Genomic DNA, 26169 nt, shown 5'->3' on the forward strand with positions numbered 1-26169 from the left:
ACCCTTGCAAACATGGGGAGAACATGCAGACTCTAGACAGACAGCACCCCAGGTCTGGAGTTGAACCCAGAGACCCAACAGTGCAAGGCAGCAATGCTTACCACTGTGTCACTGTGTTTTTACAAAATTATGCATTCAAAATATTCTTCTATACCATATCTAGTATAATACTCTGAAGATTTCTGTTAAGATCAAGAAGACAACTTAAAAGTGAAAGAATGGAAAATGGAAGAATGACCTACATGCTTGAAGCTCATATTAGTGAGAGAAGTTCACTCGTCTAGCAAAAATAAGTATGTATATGTATCACTCTTTCTAGCCAGTACTTGTAAATGCTCATTTAAAAAGGGATGAGTGGGAATTGTATTAGATTATTAGACAAGAATTTTCTCCTTATATGCTGTTTACACAAGCATGAGATAGAAGCATTCAGCACATGATGGGCAAGCCCTATACAATGGCTGGCTACGAATTTATTACCTCTTCGAAGTAGTAAATGACTAATATGTACCCTAAGTCTTAAATGCAGGATCATAATAGGTATTTATCAGCAGTCAGCATGTTCTACTTCAGAAATAAATGAGAACATACTACATAGATTTCACCTATTCTGAAGTGACAAAAAAATAATTACTGGGGTCATTTTACAAATATGCTATGAGCTATACCTGCTCAAATACCTTTGTTTTTGCAATCCTGTCATTGCTATGCCAAATACTTAATTTCAATTAAGTGAAAGACGTCTGTCCCACCCAGCCAGCTTCATTGGCTCAAAGGCCTGATGCAGAACCTTGCATTGGAAGAAATAAGCTACCGTAAATTGATACAGGTTATTAAGCCTGGCAGTCTAATATATATAGTACGGCAGAGTTCACTCCAGTTCCCAGACCACCCTCAACATCTGAATATTCATCACCTTCCAAATACAACCTCCATAAACACAACATTTTTCTAAATGCGTGACTCTTTCACTGTAATTATATTATATTAATAGTATGAGAATCTAATCAACAAAGCATAAAATATAAAAAAGCAGCTTCAGCTTTATATGATACAAATATAAAAATGCATTCAATTTTTTACGATAATAATATTGGAGTTCCTCGGCTGAGATTAGCTGTTTTTTATTACAAAGTCTTTGTATATTGAGAACTGAAACAGGAAAAGAAACTGTGAGCTGTCTAGAGCAGTTAAATGCCTCAGATTGTAATATAACAGATCTTTAAGAAATAAAATACTTAGCTGCATTGGAACATCTATCACTGATCTAAAGCAATAGAACAAGTAGTTTTTTTAAGCACACACTGTCTCTCTCGATAACTAGCATTGTACACAGATCATCTACAGCTTGATTTACATCTATCCCACTCATATTTAGAGGTAAAAGTGTTTTCAAACAATGCATAATTAATAGATTAGTATAAGTAGTGCATCGTTTTCAATGTCATTTTTTCTTTCTTTTCATTTAGCTATGTAGAGCAGACATTCCTAAAAGGTGTTTTCTTATTCCATAAAAAGACTAGCCATTTCTGCTTGGTTTTCATTTTCAGGTTGATGTTGAGACAGTCACTATTTTTTAGTAATCAGCATAAGATGTTATCTCGCTTTCCTTTTATAATGCAGACTCCTTTGGAAAGAACATGTTCTATTTCTCACACAGGAGTCGTTGAAATAATAATGAGAAATAAATAATAATGGGAAATAATGAGAACATCTCCACTTTATGGAAGGTGGGGGGAAAGGCAGACAATTATTCTCCACTCGACAAGAGGAGTTAATACAAAACTTACCTTTTTAATGACACAATCGTGACACTGACTGGTAACTGTAAACCAGGAATTAGTTTAGCAAAGATGAAGGGCGGCCTCAAATCAAAACATTTGTAATTTTTATGTATACAGCATATGTTGGAAAAAAATCAATAAAGCATTTCCCCAGCAATTAAACAGTTACTTTGGATACTGCATTTTCTGTGATATATATATATAATTCTGTACAGTCTTTAACAAGTAAAAATGTAGCAAAAATCATCACACCAGAAAATGATATCATTAAACAATTCCAAGCATGTGGACATTGCCAGATAACAATCAGCTTTTAAAATCATACATTTCCAGGAAGAATATCACACTTTAAAGTTTGGTACGAAAATAGTTTATTAAAAACAAATCCCTAAAGCTCAAACGTTGGAAGAGATTTAAATTTGTTTTAATTTAAAAATGATATAAACCTCTCAATTCCTATGCTCTGTAAACATTTAAAGTTAAAAAAAAAGTTACAGCAAAAGTTTTTTTTTATATTGTTTTGTGTTTAAGTCAATTTAATTGTTTTTCTTGAAACACATGGGGTATAAACAAAACGCTTCCCCCAAAAACTACAAAGAGGTGTTGAGTAGCACAAGCGTATTTACAGCGTTTTGTTTCTTTACAACATTCAAGCTCCGAAGTAGGACGATGTGGTTCACAGGGCAGCGCTCCACGTCTGCCTGAGCAGTTTTTCCTTTTTTCTCTTTCTAGGATCTGGCCTCTTGGGGTGTCTCCACTGGCTCAGTGGATCCGGACAACTCCACGGCCTTTGGCTCCATAGTCACGTCCGAAGACGCTGTGGGCTCAGGGTCTGGCGTGGGCAGTTCTTTCTCGGAGACCGCGGCTTGCTCGGCGGTGTCCAAGTCACGGTATCTGTCAGTACTCTCTGCCTCGTCGGCCTTCTCCCGGCCACGGTTGTCCTCCCTGTCTCTGCGCGACTCCCGCTCCCTGGTACTGTCTCGGTCACGATGTCCGCTGGCCCGCCTGCTCCGCTCCTCGCCATCCCGGGGCCGCTCGTGCTCTGGGCTCCGGCCCCAGTCCCTCCGGTCGCGGCCATACTCGTCGTGGCGGCCGATGTAGCGATCCCTGCCCTCCGGCTCCCCCCGGCCCCCGGCCCCTCCCCCGGCTCCGCCCCCGAAAGGCCGCCTCCCGAACCGGTCCTGCTCCCGCTCGCGCCCCGGGCCGAAGCCCGGCCGCTCGCTCCTGAACTGCCTGCCGTCCCGCTCTTCGGGCCCCTCCGGGGGGCCTCTCGGGCCACCAGGCCGAATGAAGGGGCCGTGGGGGGAGAACGGCCCCCTCAAGCTGTGAGGCGGGGGGATGCCGTATCCCCCGGGCGGGGGCTCTCTGTGCAGGAGCTGGGGGGGTCCCCTGTGCATCATCTGGGGAGGCATGGGCATGTTGGGGCGAGGCGGGAGCAACGGGAAGCGCTGCATGTGGGGTGGAGGGACTCCTGGGGGCCGCTGAAGAGGGATCATACCTGGCCGGGCACCTAACAGACCCCCGGAGGGGGGCTGCAGGTTCATTACTGGGCCACCTGGAGCACCCACTTGACTACCTGCTGAAGAATAAAAAAGGCAGAGTGTAAGACTGACATGTTTTCAGCTCTGACACATCTAAAACAAAAGAGAAGGGAAAACACTCATCACTCCCATTTCATGGTTAAGGCAACGGTTATTCACACTTCCAATCTTGACAATAAAAAGCTTTAAACGGAAAAGCACTGATAAGACTATTAGAACAAAGGCTACAAACTAAAGAATGCTATATGAACAATTCTTCAGAAGCTAGTGAACGATGTGTGTTTAAGTACGAAGCCATGGATATCTTTGTTTCATCAATGCAACCTATCCCACTCCCTTAAATGAGTAATTGTTTTGTTCATGATACACCATCTATCCATTTGTGCGCTTTCTGCTGGGTCCTGTTTAGGGCCTCAAAGGAGCCGGAGCCTATCCTGGCAAGCAACAGGAGCAAGGCGGGATACACCTTGGATCAGATGTCAGTCCATCACAGGGTAGACAAATACAAAGACATGTACATACCCACACCTGGGCCAATTTTCCCAGAAGCCAATTAACCTACCCGTATGTTTCTGGACTGTGGGAGGAAACCAGAGCACCCAGAGGATACCAATGCAAACAGTGGGACATACAAACTCAATAGTAAAAGAAATGAAATCTACTACTGCTTCAGTGTACTTACTAAGGCCAGCCATGGGCTGTGACATAGACACGGGAAGGTTGGTGCCGATGCCCTGGTTCAGTGCTGGTACCGATCCATACAATTTGGAGCTATCTGTAGGTTCAGAATTGGTTCTCACACCAACAGAAGAAGAGACCTGATTCCCACTTGAAGTGTCTTTTGTAGTATCTTCTCCTGAACTTCCAGCTAATACAATTCAAAAATTCAAAAATACAAAAAGGTAAGGAAAAGGCAAACACAATTCAGAAACACCAATTCAACCTAACCAAGCATGTCTTTGAAAAGTGGAAATTATCTAGCATCTGAGAAAATTCACATGACCATGGGGAGACCATGCAAACTTCACATAGAAGGCTCCCCAGTCAGGAAATATAATGAAAGACCCAAGAGCAGTGCTTACAGCATGCATATTTCTGTGCTGGCCCTGATGATGCTTCCAATAAACAGTAGTTGTTCCATGCATTCTTACCAAGATCAATATTTATAATCATAAGAACAGCTAATGACAAGAACAGGCCACTCCAACCACAAATGCTGTGTCAAACTCAGATAAGGTTTTCCAAGCAATTAATTCCTTTCCATATACTGATTGTTATCTGTGATGTAAAACTGTCTTAAACAGTGAAGTTTCCAGTTTGCATTCTCTTGACTGAACGTATTCTCCATTACCTACACTTTTGAAAACTGATAAAACTTCCTTTTGTCTTTTCCTAAACCTACTGCCCCCCTCTGGACCTGCTCAACATTTTATCACTGATCTTAAGAATGTCTGTATTGCAATAGAAGGGCAACCCACTACAGTGTCCGAATCTTCCACATCTGGTCATGACACTTACATGTTGGGACGCTGACGGCAGCATTAGGAGGTAAAGGTGCTCCTGTGGCCATCGGAGGCACAGTGCCAGGGGGCAGGAATCCTGCATTTGTGTGAAAAAGAAAATATCTTTTAAGCAACGATGCTGAAATGTTAACACTTATGCTCACTGTTCATAGTATCAGCAATCCCCAGTTAAATCAATAAACCAATAGACTTTCAGTAGAAAGCAAAGTATGGTTGGTGTGAGAAGACAGATTTCCACCTTATTCCCTGACTGGAACAACCTCCAGCTCAAAATCGTATTGAAAAAACAATGGAACGTCCAGTTCAGTCCCAGACATTATTACCTCCATTGCAACTAAAGGCAAACCTGCTCCAGTTAGAGGACTGGGCTACAAAAGCTGTTCTTGCTGCTATCAGATGTCCAACATTATCTGATGTGGTAGCCAATAGTTTGGTCAGCAAACTTAGCATAAGTGGAAGTTTGCCTTTGTGTGACTTGCGTTCTACCTTAAGATGCCTCGAAGCTGTAAAGGAAAGCTTCAGGAAGACCAGCATGAATGGGATATGAGCTCCACATTTTTGCCAGTTCTAAGTTTCACTGAAATCCAGGAATTCTTCTGCCTGCCCAGGGACCTTTGATGGAATTCATCAAGCCAATGAATGACACGCCACCTCTGACAGCACCTATTCATCATTTTGACAAGGCCATAAGGAGTGCCATTTCTTTTCTGGTCTGAGGGTGTAATGACTAAGCTGAAGTCTAATACCTGGTGGCATCTGAAGGGGGTTGAATCCAGGCCGCATGAAGGGTGGTGGTGGCGGAGGGGGCACTCCGGGAGGGAAGGCTGGAGGAGGCAGCCCCATGTGAGCTGGAAATCCGGGGGGCTGCAGAGCTCCGACGGCTCCCATTGGCTGAACTGCAGGCACCTGGAAGAAAAGAAGAAAAGACAGGACTGTTGGCTGCCAGTTAAAGAACAAATGGTTGAGAAAACGCCAGCAGAAGTTCACTCCATCCTCCACGTGCCAACAAATTGAGGGGTGTTGTGGAAAGCATGGTGCCACGAAAGCAGGGGACAGAAAGGACGTGCAAGCAAATAAAGTTTTCAATGTGAAGATGTATTTCAATTACAGAGGAATGCAAAAACCCATTATAGTCATTTTCATAGCTTCTGTTGCCCCCATTAATAATGTATCATATGTAAAAACATAACCAACACAGAAGGAAGCCATTTGGCCCATCTTGCTTGGAAGATGGCAGATGAACAAGAATTGCTTCTTAAAACAGTCTGAAGAGTCAGCTTCAGCAGTCTGGTGGGTGAAGTGTTTGAGGCCTCATGACAATTTCCACTTGTAACCTTTGGTTCCTTGGATAATTCTTGACCCCGAAGTAACCCTCTATCCAGCACTCCGTCACATTTTGGAAGCAGGACTATAATAGAATCTTTTCAGCTTCTAGACAGGAATCAGGTCTTGTTGCTGCCAGTTTCTAACGGCTTATCCAGACAACAGGCGTGCACGCTTGCAAGATAGATAAAATAGTCTCTTCTAATACTGTATATAATGTTTTTGCTCCAGTAGTTGTTTTTTTTTCTGAATCATACTTCAATAAAAAATATCCAAATGTTTCTAATTATAGTCAGAAATGAAGGACTACCTAAGTATGAGTACGTTTTACGAAAAAAAGCCCATCGACAAAGATATCGAACTGTCACTGGATGTAGTAAATATAAACTTTTCAATAGAGCAAAAAAGAACAAAATCCAAGTTATTTTGCATATTTACTACTACTTTATGAAAATGGGTTTACCTACTCACTGTAGAGGCCCTCAAAATAGCCAACACATTCAGACTCATCCTCCAAAAATGAGCTCCTACCGTTACCGATACATTAAAAAAAAACACTTCCATGTGTAGCACTTTTTCATATTTTGTAAATGATAAAATTACTTATGATAATTTTACTCAGTTTTTAAATTCTGCAGCCAAAAAGCTAACATTTAATATAAACCTCATAATGCCAATAACTGATTCAAAACATTGTCATCACACTCAGAAACACTGGAAACCACAAGTTCTTATTGACAAGGACCAACAGAGTAGTAGACAATGATCAAGAATGTGTCCAAAGGTTTCCAATAGCTTGTGGTTGGCCTGTACTATGTTGATTCTTGCATATTTAAGATTAAAAATTAGAATGAACAGTCTAACTAACAGTCTAATTGCAGTAATTGCTGCCTTTTTAAGTAATGAAACAGTGTTTCAACTACAAACACATTTCACTCCAAGGTGAGCAAAATAAGATGGTACTGGCAGCTTTCAAATTAATCACATTTAATGCAAAACAAAACTGCAGACACGCTGAAATTTAATTTTCAGATAAGACATCCAATCTGTAACATTATGCAATTCACAGTTGTTTAAAGTTTAAAAAATTGATAGGGGGAGTTGTAAAGTTTTGCCCAACTGTAATTTCCGTACATCTAAAGAAATATCTGGACTGATGGATGTCTAAGCTCAACTGTATCATCATGCTTTTTTGGCACAAGTCTTAATTTTTGGTGACTCTGCTACACTTCTTGGTTTCTGGAGATAGGGTACAGATTGGCCAAGTTTATGTGCTTACTCAACTTTAAACTTGATTATCCCAGCCATCTGTGAACAATTCCAGAGAACAGAACAATTTCCTTTCCATTTATTTTTAGAATAACTCTCATTACAATTATAGACATGGACATAACGCAACAGCAACCCAATTATGAAATATTGTACATTTACTTAGTTATTAAGTACAACACAATAAATGACATTTGTCAATGGTATGAGTATAAGTCTGTTCTTCCAAAAAAATGACAGTTTATGTTCTAGTGAATTAACTAATTTAATAAATCATTATATCTACAACTTCACATGTACCTTAAAACCCTAATGTATTTTCCATAAACTTAGATGAGGTAATAGGACAATTAAGTATAGTTCAACACGGACATAGGTATAGCTTAAGGTTTGCAATGGTAGCTAAAATCAAAATACCCACAGCTTCACGCCATCTTAAATCACTCCTGAAGATGTTTTTCTACATTTTAAATTCTGCTGTGACACAGTTGGCAGTTTTCCTGACTCTTACACATGGCTAGTTTTCAGAAACTTAATATACAAAATTACAGATTTATCCTTAAAGACCGAAGTTCACTGATTATTTCAGTATAATCATATTCTGTAAGAACACAATTCAAGCATTACTCTTTATCAAGTGAAAATAAACTACTACTTGTTGAATTTTTCCTTTAAGGTCTCAAACTGGTGAAAGCACGGATAGGCATGGAATAATATATTAATAATAGAGCAATTTCCCTACAAATAAAAATCACATACATTCACATCCAATGACAAGGGTGGTCGGGTCTCGCTAGCCATGAAATTCGGGCAACATGTCTGAAAGCTGTCAAATGTTTTGTGTAAAAAAAACACAATTCAAACTATTTTTTTTTTACAAGGATAAGTTTTTCACTCACTGTGATACCAGCTTGAGACAGCAACTGTTGCATTTGGTTTCAGAACACCAGGGATCGAAGATCTAATTTCCTCTCACCCTCCAAGAAGAAACCATGTGCTCTAAATGTTATAGTTAGGAATGCTTCATTATGTTTTTTAAAAAATTAACACTTTTTGCTGTTGTGGGAAGCCCTAAGACTGTTATTGCAGTTGTCATCTTTCAACTGTGTTCTCCTAATGAAAATAAAGTTGTAATATATTGCTATTTTGTAGTTGACATAAGTGAATATCAGTTGTACACTTCAAAAACTATTCACTGAAATTGACCAATTTCTGACTACAGAAGTACAGTGCCCTACAGATGTACCCATATACTAAGAAATCAAACAAAAATCAAAATGAGTTATAAATTGGATAATATCTTGATTAAAACCATTCTAAAATATGATACTGTAACTGCAAAAATATAAGTAGATATAAGTAGAAAATAAGTAGATCAATTCCAGACATAAGAGTCACATTTACTCACACATCTAAGCATTTCTTTAAATAAAATCTGCAATAACATTCTACTTGGTTTTGTAGAGCTGCTATATTGTGTAGAATATTTTATTTGTGCAATGGGAGTCTCCTACCTAACTATAGAGAATCTACCAAAGGTTTTCTGTCTCTAGGGTATAAAAGGAAAGACTAGCGTAAGTGTCGTGCATCATGATGGTTAAGGTCAAAAAGCTCTTTGGAGTGCTATCAAATGGTTGCAAACCAAGTAAAATAAACAAAAAGCTGAATCTACTGCTTTGTAATGTAGTCTCCATTGTTAAGAAATTTACAACATACAGTGGCTACCCTGTAGAAGAAGTAAGTCTATCTTGTCACCCCCTGGCTACAACACAGCCATAAATCCATAGACAACAGCTGGGTATCTGCAACACATGTGATATTCATGACTGGACTGCTAGGAAGAAACCATTTTTATGGGAAGTCACAAGAAGATGCAACTGATATTTGCCAGCTTTATGTATGGCATAAACATAAGATGCAGAGTGAACACTCAATATTATAAGGATAATATTATATTTTGAGGTCAATTTGCATCTAGGGGTACTGGAACCTTAAGATAGGGGAGTGGGGGAACTTTAACATGTACCAGGACATTTTGGCTGAACACCTGGTTTCCTATTGCAGTACATTTAAGCTTCATAATTTTTAACATCTATGCATAACAAAGATCCAAAGCATATGTCCAAATCAACAAAATAGAAAAGGATAAAGACAAACAAAATGTTCTAATTGGCCTTCTCCAACTCCAGAATTCAATGCACTCTAATATTTGTGGTTCAAACTCAAGAAGCTGCTTTCCATACTCAAACGCTGAAGGGCTCGGAGTAATTCAGTCCGGAGGAATGGTAAAGAATACCCCACAAGAAATGCCCGAACCTCAGAGCAGATCACAGATGTCCAGTCAGTGTAATTCATGCCAGAGGAGAATTTATAAAAGGAGTGAAAATATGGCATTGAAGATTAAGATTCTTTGAATTTCTTCTAGCAAGACATTATCCATTCCATAAATGTTTTATATTCTTGGTTCCTAGATCAGTGTGGGTTTTAATAACTCTGGAGAGCACCGATATAACGGCCATTACGTAGGACTCAGTAAAGACTGTGATTAATTAAACACCTTACCTTCCACATAAGATCACAGACATTTTACTGCATGACCAAAGTCTTAGGATCTTAGGACCTTTCATAAAATACAACAATTTTGAGGTCTTGATTATTTTTTTAAATTATCATCTCAAAATCACATTAGCAATGTTCACCATAAAGAACAAAGAGCTATGTTTCTGTCACGTTGGTTCATTTGTGTTATGTCACTCATTTAACACCGTCTGGTGGCATAGGCCATGGGGGAATAAAAGCTCCTGTAAACAATATACATTATAAATCCTGGCTTCATTATTTACACATCTGAGTTCGATAAGATTAAGAAGAAGAAAAAAGTGTAGAATGTTTGTTACCGTCCCCTCTGAGGACTTAAAATTACTTACTGTAAGATTGTATTCTGTCTCTGCACAGCTAATTCACTACTTCCAGCAAAATGTCTTCTTGCTGAGAAGTATTTGGTAATAATTTTCATTAACATTTTAGCTTCTGGAATAAACATTCCTGGAATGGTGTCTTTCAAACTTACTTGTATATTTGTAATGCAGTTTGTTGTTACTTCAAGCATATTATTTTTTCTCCAAAGTATTCTCCTGGAGCCCTGGAGACATTAGCCAAGACCTTCATAAACCTTTCATGTCTAGGTAAATTACATTGGCTTCAATAACCCAAGGAATTTTTTACTTCAGAAAAATGTCTAAAGAATTCATATACTGTAAGTTTCTTCCCATTTAAGAAATTGTCTGTTCAAACAAGCTTTTGTGAAAAGTCCAAATGCTTTGATCATGCCCATGTTATGATAACTGTGAAAGCAGGAACTACTTAAAATCTCTAAGTAACTGGAATATCACATTTACCAGAATATGTATTTTGTGAATTTTAGTTTTAGAACCTGGTTTCGTTATCTTCCTGCAACATGTAGAAATGTCACACTGCAAAATATAATCAATGTTTGGATCCAGATCCATAAATCATACTGTAGGTAAAATTCTTTTCCAGTCTTGCAGTCTTAATAGTGCAATGACTGAGAATCTGAAGTAAAACAAATGATGATTAAAATAGGGTCTCTGCCAATATAGAAGGGAATAAGGTGTTCAGCAAAATCAAACAGCTCGAAACTACCTTTATAAAACAAATACAAATTGCAGATAGCTGGACTGTCAACACCTTATATTTAAGAACCAGGATCCAGAGGACTGAGTGTGATATTTACCAAGTTAAAGTCATGGCCATGTGTGCAGAACTCATTGTCGCTACTAATGTCTTAGGAAAGGGATTTGATGGCTTAGAGATTGATTTTAACCCATTTACACAGCCAGAACTGCCTGGCTTCTCAGTTTCCATGTTAAAACTGTTATCTTTTATACAGCGAAAGCTGAATCCTTGACAGAATACATTTATGAAATTACTGCATTCTTAGGTGCAAACGTTTTGGAATCTGTGCCCAGATATCTGCCAGATTTTTTTTTCACCATTCTTACCCGATGACTTAAAGCATGAAGCCAAAAGGACCATCTTCCTGTACGCATCTCCCTGACAATGTAGGCCTTTTTATTGCATGTAATCTTTTCATTTTGTCTATTTAAGGCTAAAAGATTTTGTGTTATTATTGATTATGAACTCACCACTACAATTTACTAGTCTAAGCACTACAGGTGAATTGTCTAAATGTGTTAGCTCCCTATCCACTCAGGGGTAGGCTATGTGAATCGTAAAGCTTCAAAATAAAGCCCAAATCCCCATAGATTCACTCCACTGATATCAACTTTGTGTTCAATTTTACCTACCCATGAAGTTAATGCACCCCAGTCTTTAGATGTGTCAGCAAAGAAAGGTAAACCTATCCTTACCTACATCACTGGTTCCAACATTGACTATGACAACTGGATCCACTCTGGCTCTGGCCAGGTGCCTCTTCATTCGCTTTGGAAGATCTCCAACCTGAGCACCCATAGGCAGTCATCCATATACCTTCCCTAGTGTGCAAGATACTGCCTTGGTTAAAGAATAACCAACTACAGCTTCATATATTTGGGGAAGTTCACAATATGATGGTCATATGTTAATTAATGTGGTTCATATTTTATGAGTTATTAAACCTCAGCTGTTGCCAGACATCAGTCCCATAGACAGGATTTAAATTAGCTTAATGTAATATTAAAAAAACAAACACTCTTCCTCATAGGAAAGGAAACCACATTACAAACAGTGTGTCCGCATGTGTAAACGCTTAAGTTCATTCAAGTTTTCCACATTATGGGATTGTTAATAGAAATATGCAGTGTTTTTCTTCCATTCATAGACCCAGGCCTTAAACAGAATTAATTTGATAAAACAGCTTTGGCTTCAATACCAAAACGGAGAATATTTGAAAGTTACCTTAAAGCTGTTACAGCAAATGGAAAAACTTCCTATTTTTATTATTCACATTATATTTAAAATTATAATTGAAGTTTTCTGGTGTAGATTGTCCAATAAATTCATTTACATATTATATTTGCATCCTCATAAAATATTCAGTGTGCAGTTTTATACACCAATAAACACAAATCCAGGTTGAATTCCTGGGGAGAAAACACGTTTTATTTTTCTACAATTGGTATTTATTTTTTTGAACTGACAACTTTATAACTATGTGTGTCTAACTGTTTACATCCAAACAGGTTATTTTCTTGTGCACTTAAGAAGTTAGACAGCATTCACCTTGAAGACACCTTACAATTGCAAATACTGCATCTGTTTCAAATAAGATCAGATAAACCACAAATCCATATATGCTTTTTTTCCCATGCCCTGATGAGGTACTTTTTCCGTTTCTATAATGAAATGCATAAAGACATTTAAAACTACCTAATTTTCTTAACCTTCTGGGAGAGGAAAGGTGCATTCTTAATACATGAGACTTACCATTTCCTACCTTATATTAACAACATTCAAATCCTAATGAAATGTCAGTCAAATTAAAAATTAAACAATACTTAACACTTGAACATAATAGATGAAGAATATTTGAAAGAAAAGGTTATCTATTATGGTGTATGTATTGGAGATAAAAGCCTGTAATTGAATTTTAAAACAAAAAAGTTATTTTTTATTGGAATGTTCACAAGTTTTTGTTTGATGGTATTGGACACAAATACAGAAATACCTTACCCCAATGTAAAAAGGTTGTCCAGCCTGTTTACCAAGTACTGAAGAGTTGCATTTTCCTGCAACATATCAACATCTAAATTATGTGACTTGTGTGACATGTGATGTTCTTAGTGGTGAGAAAAAAAAGGAACATGAGATCCTTGATCCTATGCTTCATAGGAATGTTTTGCCATGTGCATTTCACATGCATATATTTGGCAAGCACATGACAATGTAGTATACAGCCACTGCAACATCTGGGTTATTTTCAAACTTGATTACAAGACTGCAGGTTTGACAGCAGAGGCAGAGACTGCCATGTTGGTACTCTGTGTATGAGCACCAACAACAGACCATAGGGACAGTCCCACCAATGGTCATTTTAAACAGCCTGAGTACAGGACTTGTAAATAGATGCTATGTTCAGCAATTAATAGACAGATCCTTATGTCTATAGAGAACATTAAGGGACAAGCTCTACTTCATTCATGATTTTACCACTACTATTGAACCAGTCACCATGAAGCTCTGCACACAGTCTAACAAAGCAACGGAGGTGCTCATGGAGTTAGATGGAGCTTATACTACCTGTATCATTACAACCTCCCCCATGTTTTCCTGACCAGCCTTGTCACACAACATGGCACCCAATGGACACTCTTGGGGAAGACCTTGGTCACCACAGTGTCTTCAGCAGTTAGAGGATCTTCTTGTCCAGGAGATGAGCAGGATAACCCAGGAACTCACTCAGACACTTATTAGGTCAATGAGACAGCTCTGTACAGCCATACAAGATTGGTGGAATGGTTTCTTTTCAGATGAAGTCTTATTTATAATTGGTGTGGTAACTTTCAAATCTGAAGACTACTGCGAGTATATTTGTTAGTGAGCTAGAAAATACAGGCCTGACTGACAAATGTAGCCCCATCGCTCTCAAAGGCTAATGAAGTCCTGTGGTGCTTTATTAAAGCTGGTCTGTATATAAACCAATGACTGAGACATCAACTTTTTAAACAGAAGAAATAAGCAAGTAAATAAAAACCCTTTTGGAGAAAATTTTCTTCTGCAAAATCTGTCAAGTTTTATTCTTGAAGTTTATTTTGTAACTAAATTCATGATTATGTGCTGCAAAAGGAATCAAGCATTAAAAACAATTACTACAAAGGTAAATTTCTTTTGAAAGGAGGGATCCTGAAAAGATTAATCACAATGACTGCAGATATACCTATTGTTTTTTGTTTTAAGTTATTAATGTTAGTGAAACATTTCTAAGTTTTTTTATCCTTGGTGGAATTGCTTTAACTCTCTACAGACTGTACAAAGACTACAATAAATTATACATTTTATCTTGTGAACAATACAAATATTGCTCAAGAATCTCATTCAAATTTCTTAAATAGTTTGGTAACAGTACTTACTGTTCTTACTGCACATGGGAAGTTTTGATGTCTGCCATCTCAGGATCCATCAACAGAATTAGCAGTAGATGTATACTTTGATAATACAACCAAGATGTATATGATAATATTCTGTGATAAAAACAAGCATGATTTTGTTCTGGGGTGTTTCAGATGGTGACAGACATAGCTTAAACAATCACCTGTGGGTTAAGTGGAATAAAAAGTACATGTACCATGGAGGCTTACTGTATTTTTATGCATGTAAACAAAAAGTTGGGGAAACCAAACTCTCATAAACCTCATTATTATTACTGATTATTGTTGATCACTCATTATTGAGCTCTAATTATTAAAACCTGGTCAAAAAAGACTGACAAGGTCCAGGCTCTCATCAAAGAGTTATGATGCTATTATAGTGATTTTCCAATTTATGGTGTTCCAATGAGCAAAAGATCTGCAAACATCAGTACTGCAGCAAAAAAAAAAGACTGCTAAACTTCAGCAGTAACAAACTAATCAAAATATAATAGACAAAGGTCCGTAATGAACAGAAGATACCTATTAAAAGCAATGCTGCATGTGATTATCAAAAGTTGAACAAATTGGGTTTTGCATGGTATTACTGTCACTATTATTCTCTTGGTCCTGGAGAGCAGCAGATCACCACTGGTAATGCATAATTAGTTGAGACAAAGACTTTAAGCCAGAGTTGATAAATTAAGGGGGGGAATTAAGGGAACCTATTCATTGCAGACAGGAATTAAAATCAGATGACACACCAGCCCTCCTGAACCAGGAGTGAATATTAGTGAAATCACTATGTGATTTGTTTAACTGGTATTTTTTATCAGGAAGTGAAAGTTTCAGTTGTGCTGAGAAAAAATAATACAGAATTGTTTAATTTTGTCTTTTTGGAGTTATTGAAATAAGATTTCTGAAAGCTTCTTCATTAATAAACATTTACTTTTTTCCTGGAAAACTGTCTGTCAATTATAATGCAATTGTTCAACATTAATATCTTTTTGAGGTCACATGCAATGTTATTTACACTTGAAATAATGAGTAGTTTTTTTCCTCCCTGTTTGGGTAAGATAGTTTTACCCTATATTTCTTTGAGGTAAAATACAAGCTCATATCACATGACTTCAGAAAATGCTTGTTGTTCTGTGTTTGGTATTTGAGCAGAAAGAATGTGCAGAAAAAGTCATTTAAAGGAGCATTTAATTAATGCCAAGAACAGTTAAAGACACTTGTCTTGCCTTCTCAGAGTAATTTAAAAGCAACCAGAAGGTTTTTGTGATTGAAGGCAGTCTATCTTTGGGAAAAAAAAAGCCAGGAGAATGTTATGTTTAGATTCAACAATTAGCTCACTATACCAGGGAAACCAGGAAACCGGCTCTGTAAGGGACATGCACCTTCCTGGAAGATAGTTCATGACCACACTGGCCCAGAAGCATCATGTTTGTCTGATTCATCTGCCAAAATGTTTTCAGACTGCAGTATGTACAGCAAAAGAAAGTCCACAAAGAAATAACCTTTCATACGGAGAGCGACAGCTTGCCATCTGCATGACTGGAGGGCATTCAGTGGTAACATGGGCCAGAGAACATCAGAGGCAACAGCAGACTCGCAACGTTTAGTTCACCACTGAATTACATTGTTTACGGAAGAACTGATGGACATCAATATGTGTAGAATCTCCACGGTGAGAGATATGTTGACTGTTGCACCAGATAAACCAACTGGTGCGGCTTTGAAAGCATAATGAGGAGGAATGACTTTAAATACAGGAATGCCCTTAGAGCAGATTGAGGCCAACCTACTGTTCAGTGACAAACTAATAATTCCCCGTGCCTTTTAATTTCTTACAAACAAATCTGGAAGTGTCAATTTTCCAGAAAGACAAAGCAAAATCGCACAGCACTAGGATCATTAAGAAAAAATGCACAGTGGTCAGTTTTGCCTCCTGACCAGCTAACCTTCACCTTTTAGCTGCAGCTGCATGGGAAGAGTGGCAGAATATCCCATAGCAAAGCAATTTGTCTCTAAAGGTCAGGTCCATGCATCAGAACTGGCAGGACTGTTGTTGTTGCTCAGGAAAATTATACTCCAAAACTAACTTGTGACAATATGCCACATTTCATAACAACTAATTTCTAAAACAAATTTCTACTCTTTGATCTCTATTTCTTGTTTTCATATATACCGTATTTCAAGAATCCCTTAAACCTGGGTGGTGCATTTCTTGTATATTTTAAATATACAGCAACACATTTGTTTGTGTAAGTGTCAGAACAATTTTTTTAGCTTCCCTTTTGGTCCGTGCTGATATGACTGTTGGGATTGGGATCACGTTCCAGAAGACTTGCTGAAAGACTTGATGCCAGGGAGCAGTTGTGGAAAGCAAGAGGATGGGATAAATTGCAGAGGAAATGCAGTACCACCTGAAAACCCGATATACCCAGTTTTGGTCGTCACACATCAGTGAAGAGCATTCATCAAGGACAGCTGATTTATGCTTTCATTTACAGCACAGAAAACCACCACAGTCAATATGAAGAGGGAGAGAAAGATTTAGACAATGACAAAAGCTTTAAGGAAATCTTCAATGTTTCTTAAAGATAGAACTGTGAATGCTCTTAGTTTTAAGTCTGCTAATCGTGGCTCACTTCTTTATAACATTATACTGATACAGTTCCATATGCTATATTGTTTCCTAGAAGATAATCACTTTGTCCTTTCCAGGTCTCTCTGCAGAAGATGTTGGAGATTTATAGCATAGTATAGCAATCCTTGCGGACAAACCGTAAAGGTTCAACTGAATGTTAATAAATTAGGAAATGCCAAGAAAGCTGGCTCAGACATCGTCACACCACAGAGTGCGAGGACAGCATGCACTTTTTTGTGCACACTTTACAGACCAATCTGTGATCAGAGACCATTGTTAAATGGCAAGCTGTAAACAGACTGGCCGATAAAAGCCAAATTTAATTTTTTTGATGTAGGGGCACTCTGGAACTTTCTCGCTAAGACCAAAAATCACTCACATCAAAATTAAAATGAAGCACACAATATACCATATACACTCTTATGCAAACCTTGCACCAAACATCTAATATTCAATTTTCAGTGGGATATGGTAGGGATATAGGCATTACAAATTCAAATAGAAATTTCCAGCATCTTTTAAACCCCCTAGGAAAAAATGTAAATTGAGAAAAATGAAAGAACCCTTTTTGTTTCACCTGAAATCCTACAGGCTTTACCTGTACAGGAGCAACAACTGTCGTTTCTTCAGCCTGTACAGCCTCTGAACCTCCGTTCTGAGCGACTTCATCACTTTTCTCTGTGTCATTCGAAAGGTTCTTCCACTCTAAGGAAAAAAATATTGTACACAATTTTTAAAACCTCAATGCTTTGCACCAAACTGAATTAGCATGTGATGACTGATTAGACTGTTGAGTCACATTCCACAATGAATACCAATTAGTTGTGAAAACACCTCATTCTGAACAAGAGCATCCTACATAGGTATTTGGAATAAAGTAAGTGTGGATAAGCTCATAGCTCATGCAGACACCATATTCAGGAGACTTGGTGGGTTTGCTCTTAAGTCTGAATTTTGTCAGACAATGTTTACTTCGCTTTTGTATTAAATGAAAGAGCATATCGGAGTGGGACTACTTTGTATTTAAATAGCGCTCCATGTTTCTTAAAACTTAAAGGACAATATAAAGCTTCAGCTGAGTGGTTAACTAGAACAGAATTTTTTGAACAGACTGATCCAAGCTCCAGAGTTTAATGTTCATGTCTCTACAGTAACATCTCATTTAAAAAAAACTTTCATAGTTGAAAAAGCTGATTCGGACAGCACATCCCAAATGTATCAGCATAAGTGTCTACCAATGTCTGGAATTCTGCAAGAGGGATGCAGCACCATTCTCCCATTAGAGAGCTAATTAACGCACACTAGGAACATCCAATAAATGCAGGATTAGGTTCAAATTTGGTGACTGAGAAAGCCAAGATGTATAGATAACATCAATGTCATGTTTATCAAACCATTGGGTGACCACGCATGCTTTGCAGCTGTGGACATTGACATCCCAGGAGACACCCTAACAGGAAAGAAATTCCACTTTGTGGAGTTCTCAGCAGACTGTTTCTGCTGAAAATGGATGCTCGTACCCCAGGTCGAAATTCACTGTTAACTGATCTGCAGTGAACTGTTTGCTTTGAATTTAATGCACAGGTATCACTATCCTGGACTATCTGAATCTGCTGCCACTTGTGATCTGCTGCCACTTGTGAAAATCGGAGGGAATATGTCTTTCCCTCCGATTTTTATGCTGATATCACCTTAAAGTTGCCACTGACACTCCTGCCAAAAGAATACCAACAATCACCCCTTTTTCCAAAGTGGCTGATGTCTCTTCTTGGAGCCATAATTATGGGAAACCATGTCCGTATAAACAACCCTAAGCATGCTGAGATGTTATTTGCTTAATTAAGACATTATCAACTCCTGTGTAGAACCTGTTGATTTTTATATACTTGGTATTTCACATTTAACAATTTTTTGTTAAGTATCTTTTCATATATCATGTGGAAGAGGTTGTCACTTGAAGATCTTTTCACACTGGTACAACCCATTACTAAATATGCGAGCTGTTCACTTAAAAACCTGCAGAACCGCATCTGGAACAACCGAGTTTAACCATAAGCTCGGCTTCCTGTTTTTCAAAGCACTGAATGTACTGTAGAGAAAGACTTTCAAGGTGTTAAGGTTTTTCACACATACTTTTCATGCTGAACCATGAAAAACAGGTGACTAAAAATTCAAGTGAGTGTTGCATTTGAATTTGAATCAGCCAACCCCATGCATACATTTAATGAAAAATTACATATGCAAGCAAGTCTCTACTTGGATTCAGGACGTCAAATTCAGGCGTTCAAACTTCAGAACTGTCCAAAATTTAAAAGTATGAGAATATTCAATCTGAATAAAGCAAATCATAAAGTGAATTTTTGTATTTTATATATACATACACTAGATAATGCTATTGCATCCTATTAATATTAATACTACATATTAAGATCAAGTTAAAACTGAGAATTTTGATAAGACTATACATAGCTACAAAAATAACAACTACAGAAAATTACCCGTGCTTGGCCTGCTCAACCTCAAACATTTTAATAAACACTGAACACAATTATGCAGTCAGTATCTCATCCATACACAATACCAATAAAAAGAAGGAACGGAAGAAGGAAAATTGTAATGATACATCTATAAGGCGAAAAATGTAAAACATGGCATTGGATTTCTGATAGATTTTATGAGAATGCATCTACACGTTAGACGCAGCTGGACAATATGAAGATGTTAGACTATGTTGATGAAATTGCTAGTTTAATAATGATAAAAACTTTATTCCAGAACAACTATACAAGTTGAATATAGTAACTTCACTGGCAATATGTTCCTCAAAAGATGTTAGTTATCTCTAGGGACAGGAAACAGACAGGACTAAAGGATGCCAAGGACAGGGTCAGCATTTTTGATTAACACAGGTCAATTAGTTTAGAAGTGAAATTGGTTTTGCAAGGTTCTGGACAACAGTTTTGTACACCCAGCTGCAGATCTGCTTGTAAAGGATTAAGTGCATCTCCCACTCAATATAACATCATTGATACAACCTACAGGGCAAGGAACACTGTGTTCATAGATGAGAACGAGATTTTACTGGTATATGCTCTGGGCACATATCTGGGCTAACTATGTTGCCACAAGGATGCTGTTTGGAGAGCAACATGCATGGGACATAGCACAAACATAGAAACAGATACACTGCGAATGGAGAAGAATTGGCTTTAGCCTTCAACAAACTTGAACGATGACTTCACAGGCTTCCAGGTAAGCTTCATGACACTAGTGATGTGTTAAATATGTTGGCATAGAAAGACAGGGAAATTTTAAACGTTGACAATGCTGGATCGTCTTTTGCACTGGTTGAAAGAGACGATGCACCTACCACCCGCTCTCCCACCCACATGTAATACATAAAATATATCTGGATACACAATAAGTATACTGTAAGTACAATGAAATGTATTAACTACAAAAAATGTTTATGATTGGTCATGCCGTATGTTACATCTGATATTTATAGAATACACAGTTGCAGTAAAATCCTAATGAATCCAGATTTTAGATCCTTTTAACAATTGTGCAACAATCCTGACTGTTGAAGAAGGTCTATATCACATTATGTATTTTTCTTAATTTGGCCAGTACAATAGAGGGCGGACATTTCTTAATACTTAATAATACTAAGTAATATTTTGGGATAGTAGATTTGACTACTGCTATACACATAGATCACTGAATAATAATTATAATAATCCCAAAGTGCTTTAACTGAAGAAACTTGAATTTGGAATATATTTTTGGACAAAATGTAGTAATCCTGTTACACAGATTAATGCATTTCCCCTCAAAACAATCAGGTAATGTCTATCTCAATATATTGGTAAAGAGGACAATGGTTGTGCTATTTGGTAAAGAATTTTAAAACTTGCACACCACCTAAAATAATCAATGTCAAGTTCTAGAACTTGAAGTCATTTTTCACATGAATTTAAAAGATATACGACAACAATTTGCTTTAACTTCTATCTGTTTAAATATTTCACGTGAACTAAAATATATAGGAAGAAAAGCAAGATAATGATTAACTATTGTGGACACTGCATGCTGGAAATAAACTATATTGAGGTATTACCTGGACACAGCGTCTCTGTGTCTAAAATGCCTCCTTCACGGAAGCTGTCCAGGTCTTCAAGCTTCACTTTGTTCCAGGGGATGTAGGTCACCCCCAGGTCCACATCCCAATACTGCTTGTACTCGGGTTTGATTCCTTTGTTTAATGCCCATGCAATCTTAAAAAGGAAAGAAAACCTTTCCAGCATTACAAGCATCTGGTGAAAAGAATGTATGGCCTAAAACATCCTTTGAGTGCGTTTCTGTTCTTAACAATAAGAATAAATAAAATACTAAGATCAATAATTTTCACAATAGTTCTCACCCACTTGTTTTGCATAAAAAATTAACAGGTTGCAAATGTTAAGACAGTAGAGATTTCATGTAATCCATTGTATATTTTTTCAGATGTTAATTCATACACAAGGGACTTCACAGTAATGCTGGAGATAGTTTTTTCTCTCAGTTTTAGGAATAAAATCTTGCAAGTGAAACAAAAATGAAAGTTTGGAATTGTTCAAATGTATGCCAAATGACAGAAAAATGTCTAGATTGTATGGATTTAAAGCATTCACTAAATAGCTTTTTAGCAAACAGTTGTCATGTTATTTAATAAATGTGATTAATCCTCAGCCCCTGAGTGTCAGATGAGCCAATGCAATCATTTCTTACTCAATTATCCTTAAGGGTTAAATCAAACGCAACACACAACTAAGAATTCTTAATCTGCAGATTAAGAAAAAATATTTGACATACTAAACCATGGAAATAGACGATGCGTGTGAAATATCTTATAAGAATTAGGGTAAACTCCAATTCCCTAGTTAAACAAATATGAAGTACCTGTTTTAAGACAGAATGGTCTAAAATGTAACTCTGCAATGCCAACATCCTAGTGTGTAGTGACTTGGCTGGCCTTTCCTTAATATTTTAATCTCTAATCCAGCCATAGTAAAAACAAAAGTAGCCGGACAGAACACAGCCTTGCGTTAAGAATACACTAAAATACATGTAATTATACACCTAAATACTTGGTTTTAAATGTGTAAACAGGCGTTTTTGTTAGTTACTGGTACTATATTGAAAAACACTGCTCTGTTACTGGCCAATGTCTCATACATTATGTCAGCCTCAATAAGAAGAAATGACAAGTCCTTCTTACACACACTGCAGGTGTTAAGACTGTCAACGGTATGCAGACATTATATTAAAACTCCATCTCAAGCTCACTCTACAGCAAAAAAACAAATTTGTACAAAATTTAAAAATGTTTTTTATGCTGCTCATTATATATCTGTTCTTTGAATTTGCTTTATAATACGGTTTGCAATTGCCATATCATTGCATTAATTATGTATATCTACATCAACAGTCCCACATAACTTCCATGTTCTGATTTATCACACTAATGTTTCATCAGCTATTTATCTATAACACATCATGCTGTGTAAGTTCCATCACAATGTACTTGATTAACTACAGAACAGTTAAATTTTATGCACTCCAGTTAGCTAACTTGTACACATTGATAAGTACCTCTGAACGGTACTATGAAAGGCAATGTCATGCAAAAGTAAAGATTACCTTGCAACTCTCAAAGCAGAAAAAAAAGATTAATGTTGTACCTTTATAGCTTTTTGGTTTACTTTGTAAGACCCTCGGCTTAGCTTGTGTAAGGCTCGGAAGGCATCCTGTCTGTGAACCATCACAATATACGCACAGCCTCTGGGGGGGATCATCTGAAACCAGAAGAATAAGGTGGCAAATGGGTACAAGAATAAAATTCAGACACCACGTAAGACCTCAAATTAAATGATAACAACGGCATATAAAAAAATAAAAATCCACCTTCTATGTTTTATTACTCAGCCCAACAAAATGAAACATCATTATAAAGTCATACAATTTAAATGACTGTCACGCAAATGAGTATGAAGGTAATGTCATAAAAGGTAACAAAACTCATTTCTGATTAGTCAGCTCCCAAGGTTTGCTCCCAAAGTTAGACATGGGCCAGACAGAGAATCCAATCTTGTCTTGTAACTACACAGAGTGGATTTGCCAAAGCCCACGCGGCAAAGAAAAATAGTTACTACTTGGGGATTAACTGATTTCATGCCTTTCCTTTTGCATTATGTACTTACTGAATGATCTCAAAATGGTGATCATTACTTAGTTACACTAGAAAAGGGTTTAGCTCAACTGTAAACTTATTCACAGCATCAAGAGTTGCTGTGAAGAGCTCTACCTTTAGGTTCCACAGCTTCCACCCAAGTCTGTACTTACATTAATAGACTCAATCTGCCCAAACTCCTCCAGGAGGCTTGCCACATCCTGCTGCTGCGTTCTTTTGTCCAGCTGACCTACCCAGAGAGTCGTGCTACAAACTAGAACATGCAAAGACAAACTCAGAACGGCAAAAATTCACAGAGGCTGATAGTATGTACATGTGAAGAGCTGGTTAATGAATGGCTAGGCAGATGCATGCGTACCACTGAGAGTCTCGCTCTTGATGTGCGGCAGTCCCTTCTGCCTCCTCTCCCTCTCCTTTTCCCTCTCTCGCCTCTCCTGCGACCGGGAGCGCGGTGAATGCCTGCGGCGATCTCGGGAGCGAGATCGAGACCTCCTGTGCCGTGATCTCCGGGAGCGGGAATTAGACCGAGATCTCCTCCTTTTGGGAGATCTGTCCAGCACAGGTAAAGAAGTAAGCTATGTTAAGTTTTATCTTAACAAGAATACTTAATTCCAACACTTTTGACTTATGTGGTATCGTTAGTTAAGCTACAGAACAAGTTTTCCTAGAAATTCTATATTCTTTTGCATTAGACTCTCAATGTAACCAACTAATAGGAAGAATGGGGTGTCTGTCAAATCACATGGTGGGTTGTCCATTAAATCACAAATGATTTTTCAGCCCAAACTTATTATTTTAGAAAAAATATATACTATATACTTCCATCATAAGATTTCATTAATATTTCCTGGGCCTTATTTATCATAAATATTCAAGCTCTATTTCATGTCATTAATACATTGTATACAATTTGCTAAAACATACATAACAAACAATACTCTTATAAGGCACCATTAACATTCCTGAATTTTAAAACTAAGTAGAATTTATCTTTACTTGTTTTAGTTGTGTATTTCCTCACTATTGCTGAAAGGTCTGGTGTTTCTGATTTTACAGACAAAATTCCCCTTATGCAGATTCTGCCCATTAAACCGATGGTTTAATGAACTAAATTTGAAAGAAGGCATTGCCAACCTGGAAGCAGACTTAGACCTTGATTTCCTCCCTTCTGAACGATGTTTTCCTTCCTTCATTACAGGTGGATCTATTTCCATTGATACTTCCTAATATAAGAGGGGGAATAAAAGATGTTCTTGATTTGAGACCAGCTTAATTGTTAACTGCAGCAAATAGTCCTGATATAATTTGAGATTAATGCCATAATTCACAGCATTTTTTCTAGCTTTAGATTAGAACAAATCCTTGCATTCCTGTTCTGTTCATTTTACAACTGTACAAATGACTAAAATGACTTATCCTTTTCTAACTAAACAATTAAATAATTGTTAGCAATAATAATAAAAACACAAATGTGTACATTTTAAAATAGTTGATGTCATTCACAATGGGCATTCAACTGCCACTGATAAACCTGTTCAACACAAATTTCTTTAATTCTGAAATCTCGGGTAATCTCAGGCAAACACTGGTGACATTCAACCAAACTGTAAAGCGCACAGTTCTCAACAGAGGATTTATCGACTGTCTTTAGTAATTTGTGTAATTCCTCAGTCTGACAGCTATTTTTAGGCCATTTTGCTATGGTGAGAAAAGACCGCTTTAGTGTCAGCAGTGGAAACAGTGCTGCACAGAGTGACTCTATAGCTGCTGCAATACAAACACCAGTGGCAACACCAGTTATATCTAAGACTGTGATGTTTTATGAGTAGAGACGCTCTTTTTGGGGACAAGATTATTCTCCACTAAAGACACTAAGTACAAGGCCCCCAAAAAACTATTTTAGTACTTCTTTTCCCGAAGTTAAGATGCAATGTCAAATTCTGATCGCCAAAACAATGTACAAATAAAAGCATAGCACTGAAAAGAATAACAAGCTGGGCAGTACCATTGCCAATGTGCTAATTCATTATATTTACAAACGCATGGAAAACTATTATTCTTTAACAGTACTTTTATTTTGTAAGTATCGAATAATGAACTAAGATTTCTTAAAACAGACACTGCTGACAAAAGTTCACGATTTGTGATTAGACCATGAAATGTTTTCCAGCATCCATAATGACTTCATATTAAAACCACAAATACACAATCTAGGCCTAATCCATAACCTGAAAAAACTAAAGTCTGTACTTGTTGCTGCTGTGCCATCTGCTGTGAATAAGCCTCGTTCTGGGGTGGATATCCCGATGGAAACACTGCAGGGACTGTGGGAGTCTGCTGAGGCAAAACAGGCTGGGCCATCTGCTGAACCATGGCTGGGAAGGGCTGGGTGGGCATGAGACCGTATCCTTGAAGCTGTCCATTTGGAGGAAGTGTTACCTAGAAGGGAAGGGCATTTCTATCAAGACTATATCAAGAAAGAACTTCTCATTGCATTCACATACTCTGAAAAAGACACATGGATACCTGAAAACGTAACAGATGGAAATGTACTGCAAAAAGGGCAAGCAACTTCACATAGCCGATCAGAGTCTTGAGCCAGTGAAAACACTGTAATCAGCCACACTTGTTTCAGCAGGAGTATCCATTTCATGATTTTTTTATATAAAACATTACAAAATTAGCTTAAATATACACAAATGCAAACATAGCACAGGATATCAACACTAATAAAAATTGGAGAGGTTAATGTTACC

The 26169-nt window shown here is 37.6% G+C and overlaps 1 protein-coding gene across 3 annotated transcripts in view; it reads right to left on the reverse strand.

The window, feature by feature from the left end:
- Positions 1-2137: 2137 nt before the first annotated feature.
- The window catches only part of scaf4a (SR-related CTD-associated factor 4a), a 45708-nt gene continuing 21676 nt past the window's right edge, over positions 2138-26169 (reverse strand). Inside the window, exons 10-20 of one of the 3 annotated variants that reach the window (XM_088920102.1) lie at positions 25664-25852; positions 24548-24636; positions 23772-23962; positions 23566-23666; positions 22905-23018; positions 21302-21458; positions 17780-17886; positions 5595-5754; positions 4844-4924; positions 4008-4193; positions 2138-3363 (exon numbers count right to left, since the gene is read on the reverse strand). In XM_088920102.1, the coding sequence (XP_088776228.1) occupies positions 2513-3363; positions 4008-4193; positions 4844-4924; positions 5595-5754; positions 17780-17886; positions 21302-21458; positions 22905-23018; positions 23566-23666; positions 23772-23962; positions 24548-24636; positions 25664-25852 (2226 nt within the window). In that variant the 3' untranslated portion in view covers positions 2138-2512. Of the gene's footprint in view, positions 3364-4007; positions 4194-4843; positions 4925-5594; positions 5755-17758; positions 17887-21301; positions 21459-22904; positions 23019-23565; positions 23667-23771; positions 23963-24547; positions 24637-25663; positions 25853-26169 lie in introns of all 3 variants that reach the window. The other 2 variants (XM_088920101.1, XM_088920100.1) reach the window with 2 other exon arrangements.

Source organism: Atractosteus spatula, chromosome 7, assembly GCF_055471065.1.
Source record: "Atractosteus spatula isolate fAtrSpa1 chromosome 7, fAtrSpa1.hap1, whole genome shotgun sequence".
In the NCBI taxonomy this organism is placed as follows: Eukaryota; Metazoa; Chordata; class Actinopteri; order Semionotiformes; family Lepisosteidae; genus Atractosteus; species Atractosteus spatula.